Source organism: Salmo salar, chromosome ssa19, assembly GCF_905237065.1.
Source record: "Salmo salar chromosome ssa19, Ssal_v3.1, whole genome shotgun sequence".
Classification (NCBI taxonomy): domain Eukaryota; kingdom Metazoa; phylum Chordata; class Actinopteri; order Salmoniformes; family Salmonidae; genus Salmo; species Salmo salar.
The window spans coordinates 4,483,289-4,496,354 of NC_059460.1; the positions used below are offsets into that span (position 1 = coordinate 4,483,289).

The window sequence follows — 13,066 nt, forward strand, 5'->3', positions numbered from 1 at the left end:
GTAGCGCTATTTTGTAGTGAGAATGGACTTCTAAACTGTCTGTAGTAGAATAGTTTAATATAAGTTCCACGCAGGAGCGCCTAACCTATTTGCCATGCGCTTTTTCCCGTAGCATTGTCATGACAACAGTGTGCACCTGGAGCTGCTGGCCTTTGAAGACGATACACACACTAAAATCCGAAATAAATGATTGCTGTGTTTCGTTGTTTGGTCTAAAAAAACATTGGAGCAATGGCTACTATTTAAATGTATGAAAAGTGAAGCATAGCTATAGCTCTGGATTGTCAAACAAAGGCAGAACAAGTGCACTGTCTTTCCAAGTGACAAGCACAATAAAGAACGACCAAATCCGATTTCATCACATACCTTCTTTACAAAGAGGTCTTCCAATCCAAGTAGATAACTCCAGACCGTTTTGGAATGTTCGTTTATGTAGGCTACTTTACAGAAGCCGAATGATTCTAGGACTATTATTCAAAAGACTGTACAAGTCAAATAAATATCCACTGTAGAACAGCTGTCATATTAGTCCCAAAAAGTACATTTAACATAACCGACGTGTGAAAATCAACAGTCTAACTCAACAGTATATCCCGCTATTCTTGATCCCACGTTTCACCTCTGAACGGGTTGCTCGCCCCGCCTCACTCACTTCACTGGAAATCCTACTAAACAACGATGTTTAATCCCCACCGCTCAGGGTCACCATATGCACATTATCTCAAACCCTTATTTAAATGTTTTAATTGCCTTGCCCAGTTGACCACGGTGCCATTCTAGTATTGAGAGAGGGTTAAGAGATGTACGTCAGATTATTCATAGTTCAAAATGCACAATTAATGTAGAATTAATATTATAGCCCCTGTTCAATCTCTCATGATACACTTCAAAGTCCTAACTCTGACGAACATAAATAATTATTTGAACACTCCATGGTTCAAACACACCGAGTGACATGTCAATGCAAAAGCTCTGTGCAGTAGTTTATGCAAGGCATTTCTTTGGTATATGATGATAGCTTAGAAAACCCCTGCATTATTGATGTATATAAACTGTTTATGTTAGTTATCCTCTAATATATTGTAAAAACAAATACATAATATGAAAAATGTGGCACTGTAATAAAGTATAAGCTACACCCACAAACAATAAGTCTACCCAAGCCTACCCCACTGTTTGCATATTTTGCATTACTCATCTCATGTGTATATACTGTATTCTATACTATTCTACTGTATCTTAGTCTATGCCGCTCTGACATTGCTCATCCAAATACTCATATATTCTTAATTCCATTAATTTACTTTAGATTGTGTGTATTCTTAGATATTACTTGTTAGATTTTACTGCACGTTGGAGCTAGAAACACAAGCATTTCGTGCAATAACATCTGCTAAACGCGTGTATGTGACAAATACAATTTGATTTGATTTGAAAAATATGACGCTAAGAAATTCATACTTAAAAGTTAAGCTCTGTTTATGTTTTTCTTGTAGAGGCTACATGTTCATCTTGCTGTTACATGTTTGGCTACCTAATCCGAATGCCAGAACTGAAGTCCCTTCTGGGGGGAGAAAAAGTTGTTCTATTGTATTCTATATGCATTTACTGAGTTGGGAAAAGCGTATTTCTTAAATCTAATGTCCTTTACCCAGATCAGTTGGTTTTCTCGAAAGGTGCACGTTTGCGTAGTGCCGCTAGATGACAGCAGATGTCTGCAAAATAATAAGATTAGGCGGGACAGTTTATTTTGGCGTTGTTTCTGCGACGCTGTGATATTCATATAACATAAAATAAATGGAATAGAAACAATGGAAAATAAAATAAATTCTACATTTGACTGGTATTCGTAAAACGTGTGTATGTGAGTTTTTGTTTGTTTTTGATGTTTTGTGTGACTATTGATAGGTTGTGTAAACTGTTGTTGCTTAATAAATTAGATGTAGGCTACCTGTATCAATAGTCATAATAAAATAAATTGTAAAACAAGAATAAGTGATATCAGTATGCATAATGTGCTTAATACAATAATAGAAAAACATATTTTTGAGATCTAACCTTCATATACAGTGATATTTAAAAAAAATAAAAGGTTGTCAAATTCAACTAACAAATTGTGTAAAACAATTACAATAGATTTGCAATGCACCGTGGGAAACGTAGTTCTTATGGCCATATTCCCGAATGAATTATACGCATACTGAACTTGCTTTGGCCCCTTGGAGATTCCCTTCCTGGGGTGTTTGATGTAACGTAGGCTACATGATGACTGTATTCAGTACCTAACCTAACTCAATGAATGATAAATGAGAGCTAGTAAAACAAATAGCTCAAGGATACACTGGAGTGAGAAGGTAATATTGAACAGTGTACTGTTGTTGGCAGCTAACGCTCGTCAAAGTGCAATTTCTGAGATAACTTCTCATTTGGCTAATACAGAAAAGTAAACACGTTCGAAAATCAAGAAAGGACCAGCTTGTCCTCAACCTTACATCACCAGCTACGCGTTTTGAGGTAAGAATCCTTTAGACATTGATTGTAGAATCAAAAATAGAAAACCTGTGACAATATCGATTATTTCAATATATATTCGCGGTATACGGTTGTCTTTGTTTACAATTGTCACCCGGCTTCCTTGTCTCCCGCTGTCCCGCATCATCCCAGTATGGGATTTATTGCTGCTACATTGTAGCTAAACTGACAAACTCGTGCTGCTTTCCTGTGAAACTTTGTTGCGAGTTGTTTTATTTTGCCGCGGTAGGAACATGATGACAGTTGAACTAGCCATTGCTCTCTAGCTAACCCTCATGGCTGTGAGCAACATAGGATATGGTTAGACTGTCTGTCTGTCTGCCCTGTATGATTAGTCTAGCATGCCATAGAGAAGAGTAGAATAGACTAGCCTATAATTCATTCCTAAATGCTAAATGGAACTAAAATGTGACATGGCCTATGGAAGAAACGTTGTCAAATAAATGACTGTAATGCTTTCCCAATATGTATGTGTCTTGCACTTTAAAACTGATGTTTAAAGACTGCACTGTAGCCATAATACTTTGTCTACTGAAAGCAGCTTTCTGGTTGTGTGCTTGGGAGATGAGGATTAAAAGCACTCCTTGATTTAGGGAACATGAAAATTACTCCTATGACAAAGCTTGTGTTATACTTCACAGTCAGGACAATATTCCATGCTGGCAACCTAAATGTAAATCATATTGATGCCATTTGCCTCACTGGGTGGGGACAGATTGTGCTTTCGTTTGTGACTACTGAATGAACCAAATCTCTCGCTGGTACTGACTCTCTCTCAAATGCACACTCTCTCTGTGTCTTTTGCTCTGTCTTGCTCTGTCTCTGTCTGAGACCCAGCTGGTCTGCCTCACTGACAGGTGTCTACAGGAACAGGTGCATTGTAAGAAAGGGTTACAGTTATGGCTGTGTGTTTGGTAGTGGGGTGGGGGGGGGGGGGAGAAAGAACATGCTGGGTGTGTTTTTTTCTTTCTTCTTCTAATCAGCAATGCTGTAGATAAACCGCAGGGTATTCGATTGTTGGCTACTTGTCATCTGTTAAGTGTCAATGTAATGTTGCAACAGCCTACAAGGCTTACTAATGCCAATGCAATGTGTTCTCAGTTTATCTTTGTGCAATTGGGGAAGTGTGTTGTGTAGGCTATAGCTTTTGATCGACACAAATGTCAGTATCATGTTTTACATTTTCATACAGTTGGGCTTTGCTATGTAAATGATCCAGTATTTGACAAGTCGGACTAGTTTGGGTTCTTCTTTCAACACGTGGCAACAGGAAGAGGTCTTCCACAGAGGCCCACACACACAGAGAGAGAGAGAATTACTGTCAGCATCAGACAATTATGGGCAAGCCGAGTCACCACTCCCTGTTCTACTAAACCAAAAATATAATATTAGGATGAGCAATGTCAGAGTCCAGAGTATATGTATGTATATTGTCACGTCCTGACCATAGAAAGCTGTTATTTTCTATGGTAGAGTAGGTCAGGCCGTGACAGTCTTCTAGTTTAGTTTTTCTATGTTGTCATGTTCTAGTTTTGTATTTCTATGTTGGGTTTTGTTTGGGATGATCTCCAATTAGAGGCAGCTGGTCCTCGTCTCTAATTGGAGATCATACTTAAGTCGTTTTTTTTTTGTACCTGGGTTTGTGGGAGATTAATTTTGAGTAGTGTGTTTCACCTCTGCGTCACGGTTTGTTGTTTTGTCATTCAGTTTATTTATGTATTGCATAGTTTCACAGTATAAATAAAATGTGGAACAACACACACACTGCACTTTGGTCCGCTCCGTCCTACGACATCCGTGACATATATATATATAATATATTTTACTTATTTATACCCCAGACTCCAACATTGCTTGTCCAAATATTATATATTGCTTAATTCCATTATTTTACTTTTAGATTTCTGAGTATTGTTGTGAATTGATAGATATTGATAGATAAGTATTTCACTACACCCGCAATAACATCTGCTAAATATGTGTATGTGACCAATAGGATTTGATTTGAAACTATGAAGAAGAAAAAAACATGTGTATATATATATACACAATACCAGTCAAAGGTTTGGACACACCTACTCATTCAAGGGTTTTTCTTTATTTTTACTATTTTCTACATTGTAGAATAATAGTGAAGACAACACTATGAAATAACACATATGGAATCATGTAGTAACCAAAAAAGTGTTGAACAAATCAAAATATTTTAGATTCTTCAAAGTAGACACCCTTTGCCTTGACAGCTTTGCACACTCTTTGCATTCTCCCAACCAGCTTCATGAGGTAGTCACCTGGAATGCATTTTAATTAACAGGTGTGCCTTGTTAAAAGTTCATTTGTGGAATTTCTTTCCTTCTTAATGCGTTTGAGCCAATCAGTTGTGTTTTTTTCTTAAACTATGAATTAACACATATGGAATCATCTATTATGTCTTCACTAGTATTCTACAATGTAGAAAATAGTAAAAATGTAGAACAAACCCTTGAATGAGTAGGTGTGTCCAAACTTTGGACTGGTATGTGATGCATAGACATTATGGACAGTATGTGGATAGAATATTTAGTATATCTGTAGAATACATAAAATATACAGCAATAGTTGAATAGCACATAGTATATACATATGAAATGAGTAAAACTGTGTGTAAACATTATTAAAGTGACCAGTGATTCCATGTACATAGGGCGGCAGCCTCTAAGTTGCAGGGTTGAGTAACCGGGTGGAAGCCGGCTAGTGACAGTGACTAAGTTCAGGGCAGAAGCCAGTTAGTGATGCCTATTTAACAGTCTGATGGCCTTGTGATATAAGCTGTTTTTCAGTCTTCCTGTCCCAGCTTTGATGCACCTGTACTGACCTCTTCTTCTGGATGATAGCGGAGTGAACATGCCATGGTGGTTGATGTCCTTGATGATCATTTTGGCCTTCCTGTGACATCGGGTGCTGTATTTTTTTATTTTTCCTTTATTTAACTAGGCCAATCAGTTATGAACAAATTCTTATTTGCAATGACAGCCTAGGAACAGTGGGTTAACTGCCTTGTTCAGGGGCAGAACGACAGATTTTTACCTTGTCAGCACGGGGATTCGATATCCTTGAGGGCAGGCAGTGTGCCTCCGGTGATGCGTTAGGCAGACCGCCAGTCATGAGTAGCCTAGCCTACTGCAATTTACTTATAACAATACAAATAGGATACAGTATTTGTATAGTATTTATCCGTTTTGATCTCTTGAATGCAGCCCTTCGCGTTCTCTGCCCAACATACCAATGCGCATGCGCACTGCTGACTCGCTGTAATCCTCTTTTAGGCAGAGATTGCATCTGCATCACTGCATTTATCAGAGAGGGAGAATTAAACCCCATGGGGAAAAATATATAAATATAATGGAAAACAGCCCCCGGTGCAAAGACATTCTGTGGGCCCAGGATAGAGCATTGCAGTATGGGTAGTCATTTATTTCTGAAGCGACAACGGGGCCGAAACGAGGATCAGCGTCATAAAACACCGGAATTATGAGATGAGCACACGAGAATGGACCAGGAGGAAGAGAGTGGAATTTGCGTTTAATATCCATTCTGGATGAGACTGTTTAATTCAAATGTCACGTTTTTAATAACCTGTTATGTCGGCTCAGTCCCTTCCCTCAATACCATTTAGTCAGCTCCTGAGTTAGTCACTGGAAACTGGCAGCTTTCTACAATTTTAGCCTACATGGTTTATTCTGAATTCGCCCGTTTTGCAGCTCTGGCACCGACGGTAATTCGATACATTGTTAAATGTTTCTGCACGCATTTGTAGGCAAAGCTTTACCACATTGTAGTTCGCTACATTTTAATAAGCAAGGCTGTATTGGCATAAACAAAATATGTGTCATTATCAATATTGGCGCGGCTCATCTGATAGGGACGGGTAGCCTATAACTATGAGCCATTGTAGAGACTTGAGCTTTTTTATGGCGATAATTAATATAAGGGAGATTGAATAATAGAAGTGAAGTAGCCTATTGTAATATTTACGCGTGTTAGAGGCACCAGGCAGCCAACGGTTGTTGTCTTTGGAATAAAACATGCATGTGCATATAATTAGACTTCACGCCTTCGTTGGACTCCTCACCCGGAATGCACCATCGTAGTTCCCCATACCTACTCGCTATGACAGGTTGGCACACACAAAGCCTACTGTACACACAGATGAACCACCAGACCGGCCGTATCATCAACGGGATCATCAGACTGAAGTAAAGCTCCGAATAGGCTACCCGACATCTCCCGTGTTGTAACAGGGCCGCACCGGCAAAGGACTGCAGACCATAAGAAGGTTGCACTTGTCGAATATTTATTAGAACTTCTCTGTCAGTTGGGACTGGGAGCAGTAGCCTATTCCAATTTTCATTGTGGTCCGTTCGTGTTCTACACTGCACTCTATCGCAGACACGTTGTCTTTGGGTTGTGTTCAATTTCGAAGTTCATGTTTGTTTTAATGTTAAAGTAGCTAGCTATTCGGGACATTGTTTCAATCAGAGTTGCCAGTTGTGAATAGTACGACGTTTCAACCACCAAGAAATGGTGGTTCGAGTATTCTGCTGTAGTAGCTGTAGGCAAGTGTCAAAATTTGAAGGATGAGCCTTGGATATTCGATTCAGAGCTTCAGTCAGTGTGGCAGCAGTGCCTGCACACAGAATCACTCACAATCTGAGACTGCTTCTCAGATAAACATTACAGTAAAAAACAATACAAAACGAAATTATTTTTTAATTTTGGTGTATTGAGTTAAAAGCTTATTTAAAGCCATATTAAAAGTATGAAAGTATTTGAAAATAGCAAAACAAATCTAGATTATCCATGTCATGGTTTGGTCTGAATTTGACAAACTCATTCTGGCTCAAGTGCTAAAAAAGAAACGCCCCAGACATCTGCCAGTCACTTTTCAGTTCCTATTTGGTTCTGTTTTTTTATTCCTGTTTTGTCCAGCACAACAAAAACAGTCGAGTGCCTCAACTGTGCCATATTATCTCAGAGATGTTGATTGACGGAGGACTACGTCATCTCTGTGTGTGTCACACATGGACACAGGAAGTGGCAAAGGGTTCAAGCATGCTGGACCAGGTATGAGACTGCACATGCCACGGAGGAACACTGCAGGTTGTGCAGACAACATGGCCCTCATAGTTAGTTAAGAAGGCTATGACAGAGAGAATTAGTACACACTTCAGAGAAGAGAGGAGTATGTGAGTTATTTTCAGTGCCACATTGGAATCAATGCTCGGGGCAACCAATTACAGTTTTGATTGAACACTTCTTCCTGCTCGCTGTGGGAAATCCACCCTGATCTGGACTTTGAGACTTCCACTTGTTTTTTTGATTACTCCTGATATCCTCGTTATTGCCTTTTCCATTCGATATTTTTGGATATAGCCATCTTCAAGCACATTTGGAGTCACATAACAGGAAAAAATAGGGGTTGTTTCGAATCGTGCCAGTTGGAAGTTTGGCAGGACTAAGAACACATGAACAGGGTTTTCATCGTGCCTAGACTACCTTTTTCTCCTATCCCCACCCTCAAACTGTAATCCTGAGACTGAGACATAAGGCACTGTCACTCCTCTACTCCCTGTCCCACGCACTTTGCGGGTTCAAAGGGTGAGAACCCCAGTAGACTGAAAAAGTTGTCGCCGTGGTGATGGGGAGTTCTGCCTCCTCTCTCACCGCAGAGACCGAGTCGGACCACGGGTTCCGGAGCACCCCGTACCCGTCGTCGCCTCCTATGGGCTGGCTTAGGAACAGCCATAGCAGCCCAGTGTGGGGCACCACCTTCATTACGCGCCAGCAGCAGCCACCACTTCCATACAGAGAGCGCAGGTAAGAGCCAACACCTTAGTCCACTGCACCTGGGCGACAGGGCCAGACTGGTCAGGCCTGTTGATGGCCAGCAAGCAGAGAAATGGGCCATGCTCTGCAACACTAGGGGTTGTATTACACAGGGATTGATGTCACTGGGAGCAGTTAGAGCGAGCATAAAGGACAGATGGCTTTGTTGTGCAGATCGCGATATTGTGATAGGTGTTGTGTGTTTTATTTGAGTGGTATCCTAAGGGTGTTTTGACATTTTTAGTGTGGCAATTCTCAGAGCTCTCAGATCCACTTTAAATCGGACACCAGCCGCTGCCTTAGACACGATCTACTGTAGACTATTATGTCATATTCAAGCCTTTTCAATAAAATCGCTTTATATGCACTGACAATATTAGGGTATCATTAAATCTTACAAAATATTATTAAATCAAAAGTATTATTCCAAATTTGATCTAAACAAAGTTCCACTTTGATATTTTGATATCCAATATCATATCCAAAATCCACTTGTGCTGGATTTGTCATCTGACAATCTCACCTCTTAGTACCTCCTACAGCTCTATGTGCCGAATTGGATTGGTGTACCAAGTTGATTCCACCCATGGAGTGACCTAGGCACGAGCGACCCAGGCACAAACTCTCTCGCTGGGTTGATTGGGGAGCTTGTATCATGGCAAATACTTTGGAGGGCGACCAGACCAGAAGACTTTTGATTCCATGCCATCGTCTTCGCTTGAGAACACGATGGCCGCCACTGTGCAGATGGCAGAGTCCTACCTGCAAACTGACTGACCACCTAGTGTAATTAATAGTGTTGTAGTCTATAAAACCTTGGAGGATTCTCCAATCTCATTCCACATTCCGTTAGCTTAGGGGGGAAGAGGCCTGGTCATTTTCTGAGAAGGACGTGAATGTGAAACCGGGCGACGCATTTCTAGGTGTGAAATAGGTTTGTATGTCAGTTCTCCAGGAAGGAGAACAGTGGAGCTGCTATCGGCTTCCTCCTCCGATGTATTGAGGTTATTGCTGAGTCACTACAGGCATCAAGTCCAGTTGTTAGGTATTGAGTTTCAGAAAGCCTATCAAATATCCTTACAATGGATGTCATTGTTTATTCAGCGTGGGCCTCCTCTATCTCTCATCTCTTGCTACTCTTGTCTGTGCTTGTCAATACTTTGCAATTGCCCCTCAGTTAACAGTCAAACTTTAGAATCTCTTGGAGAGGTCTTGTAGGGTTCCGATTTAACTGTGCATAAGGTAGGTTGTGCCTGCTTGGGCTGAAGGAAGTGCCTGTCTTTATTATTAGTAGGCCTATTTTATACGAGTAATGATAGAAAGTCTAGTTTCCTCTGCCAGTATCGGTTTGCATCATCATACACTGACCTCCTTTATTGTTTTGGGAGACCCTCTTCCACGGTGTTCATGTGCATCCCCATAGCAACAAGCCTCTGTCTCCATCACCAATCAGACTCCAGCCTCAGTCAGCTGAGCTCATAATACATGAATGCACATCTCACCACACGTACAACCACTCGATGCGTCACGCGATGCCTGCGCCCCTGCCACCTCTTCTTTCTCCCGAAAGCCAGGGCTTATTGCCCCATCCGTCCCTGCATGGTTCTCTGTCTCTGCAACACTTTATCTGCTGAAACCCAGTCGGACAGTTTCCTCTGTTTAAAGATTCAAACGTCTGCAGCTGTCTTCCCCACTGACAGATTCACCCATCAAATATGAGCGCCGGTCATGAAATATTCAGAGGGTACAGCCAGAGGTCAGGTGCTTTTTTTCTCACAATGTTGTGTTCGAAAAACCACAGATTCCCGTCCAGCTCGTAAAGCTCTCATCCGGCAAGAACATGCTCAGGCCTTGCTACTCTGCAAGGTTGCTGTTCTATCTAGTGTTTGCACTACACCAAATACCCTAGTTTCAGACTCCTAATTATCCTTACACCTCTGAAGACTAGCCACTTCCATGCCAGTCAGAAGAACATAGGTGTTTTATCTCTGAACACTCAAAAGCTGGTTTCTACACCGACTGTTGGATAAGGGGAACCATGGAGTGTTAACAACACTCGTGGAGACTAGAGGTCCAGGCTGCCGATGTGTCCAGCCAGAGACATGCCATGTACAGTGTACTGTATGTGAACCCTTTGGATAGAGCACCCCCGTATCCACTTCGACAGAGCATTAGTGGATAAGGTGGAAGGTTTTAAGCTCCTCGATGTACATATCACCGGCAAACTGAAAAGGTCCACGCACACACAGTGTGGCGAAGAAGGCGCAACAGCGCCTCTTCAACCTCAGGAGGCTGAAGAAAATGTGGCTTGTCACCGAAAATACTTTTACAGATGCACAATCAAGAGCATCCTGTCGGGCTGTATCACCACCTGGTACGGCAACTGCACCGCCCACAACTGCAGGGCTCTCCAGAGGGTAGTGTGGTCTGCACAACGCATCACCAGGGGCAAACTACCTGCCCTCCAGGATACCTACAGCACCCAATGTCACAGGAAGGCAAAAAAGATCATCAAGGACAATAACCACCCGAGCCACTGCCTGGTCACCCCGCTTCCATCTAGAAGGCAAGGTCAGTACAGGTGCATCAAAGCTGGGACAGAGAGATTGAAAAACAGCTTTGATCTCAAGGCCATCAGATTGTTAAACAGCCATCACTAGCACAGAGAGGTGGCTGCCTACCTACAGACTTGATATCATTTGGCCACTTTAATAAATGGAACACTAGTCACTTTAATAATGTCACTTTAAGAATGTTTACATATCTCGCATTACTCATCTCATATGTATATAATGTATACTGTATCCTTTACTATCTATTGCATCTTAGCCGTTCTGTCACTGCTCATCCATATATTTTATACTGATATATTCTTATTCCTTTACTAGATTGTGTGTATTAGGTTTTGTTGTGGAATTTGTTAGATATTACCTGTTATATACTGCTGAACTGTCGGATCTAGAAGCATAAGAATTTCACTACACTCGCAATAACATCTGCTAACCATGTGTATGTGACCAATAACATTTGATTTGATTTGTTAGGGGAGAGACATTTTGAATCAAGGCACTGCAGATAGTGCTGATGACTGGGAACTTGCCCACAGTGATGAACTGTTCCGTCCGAACCACGCATGAACAAGATAATCTATATTTGGAGAGCCTGTTCCTGTCCTGCCCTTGACTTTGGTGCAGGGCATGTGATGTCCATAGCCTCTTCGTCGCAAAACTCCCGGATCTTCTCAAAAAGAAACGTTTGTCTAGCTGTGTCCCATCCAGGTGGTGCTTGTACAGGCAGACCATCTATGGGAGGAAGGATGTCAGCATTGTGCAGCAGCTGAAACCTGGTCCCGACTGAGTCGGAACACTCCTTGGTGACAATACCAGGCTCCAGAGCATCGAAGCTGTAAAACAGGAAATACATTTTTTTTTTCTTCTGTGAGATCAATAAAAGTAGTGCCAATAATGTTGGAGGTAAATTAAATAATCAAAAACGTGTTTATGCTTTACATACCAAGTGTTGTCATCGATTCCTTAAAAAGATGCCACACCGCTGCTTTTGTCACATGGGATGGCAGCATGTTTCCATCAAAGTGTTTGTGTCCTGGGTGACGTCCTGGTATTACTATTGCATTATCCTCTGCGTAGTTGTTGATGAAGTTCACAACTCGCTGCAAGACCTCATGCTTCAGATGTAACCTGTGTTGGGCCAGCTCTCTTTTTGATGGGCGGCATTAGACCATTCTCCTTGTATGACTGGTGGAGGAAAGTCGGGCGTGTTCTACTGATGCTGAAAGACAAATTCCAGATACAAATATTTTGGCATTATTATACAATAGATGGCCGTAATCACCGTCAGACAGACCTGGCTAACTTTATAGATCATGTAATCATCTGGCAAAGTGGAGTCTTTTGTTTAGACATGCTAGCTAAACAATTAACCATAATCCTAATCCATAGTGTACTAGTAATACAAACCGATTGTCATAGCTAGCTAAAGTTAACCAAATAGGTTCAATGTTATCGAGTTAGCTAGCTAACATTAGGCTATAGCTAGCAATGCAAATGGGATTCTGAGAACATTACTACACACAGATCATAAACGTAATGTTAGCTAGCAAGCCAGCCATCTAACGTCAGCTAGCTAGCTAACAGTAAGCAATGAAAACAACTTTCTGACAAAATTAGAAACGCATAATATCTGAAACTGTAGCTAGACTCTTACCCGTATACATGGATGAACGCTTCATGACAGACTGCAACCCCTTTCATTAAATAAGACCTCCTGTGTTGTTTTGTTTGTATAGCTTGCTTGACTCGTTGTTGGCTCGTGGTTCACACTGACTGTGTGCAATGCCATAATAATCATAAGCTTTAGCCCCCACCCAAACTCTGACCATTTTACTCGCCCTAGCAGAGCTGGTTAGGCTGTTTTCATGTCATCCAGAGCGTTGGTGACTGTAACTGCATCTGGCAACAATTGAATTACGCTTTTTTTTTGTTGCCTTAACCAACTAGGCTCCTAATTTAACCATTTTATTCATATTTACAGATGGCATACAAGTTTGTTATTAAGGCACATGAAAGTTCACGTGTTTGAGATGGCATTTCTGCCAAAAAACACATTTTGATAAAAAAAAAATAGTTTATGTTCAAACGGCTCTCCTGTG

The 13,066-nt window shown here is 41.3% G+C and overlaps 1 protein-coding gene across 1 annotated transcript in view; it reads left to right on the forward strand.

The window, feature by feature from the left end:
* The first annotated feature begins 8,175 nt into the window (after positions 1 to 8,175).
* The window catches only part of LOC106578335 (calpain-15), a 68,471-nt gene continuing 63,580 nt past the window's right edge, over positions 8,176 to 13,066 (forward strand). The window contains 1 exon segment of the mRNA XM_045701996.1: positions 8,176 to 8,388. Within this exon segment, the coding sequence (XP_045557952.1) occupies positions 8,210 to 8,388 (179 nt within the window). The 5' untranslated portion in view covers positions 8,176 to 8,209.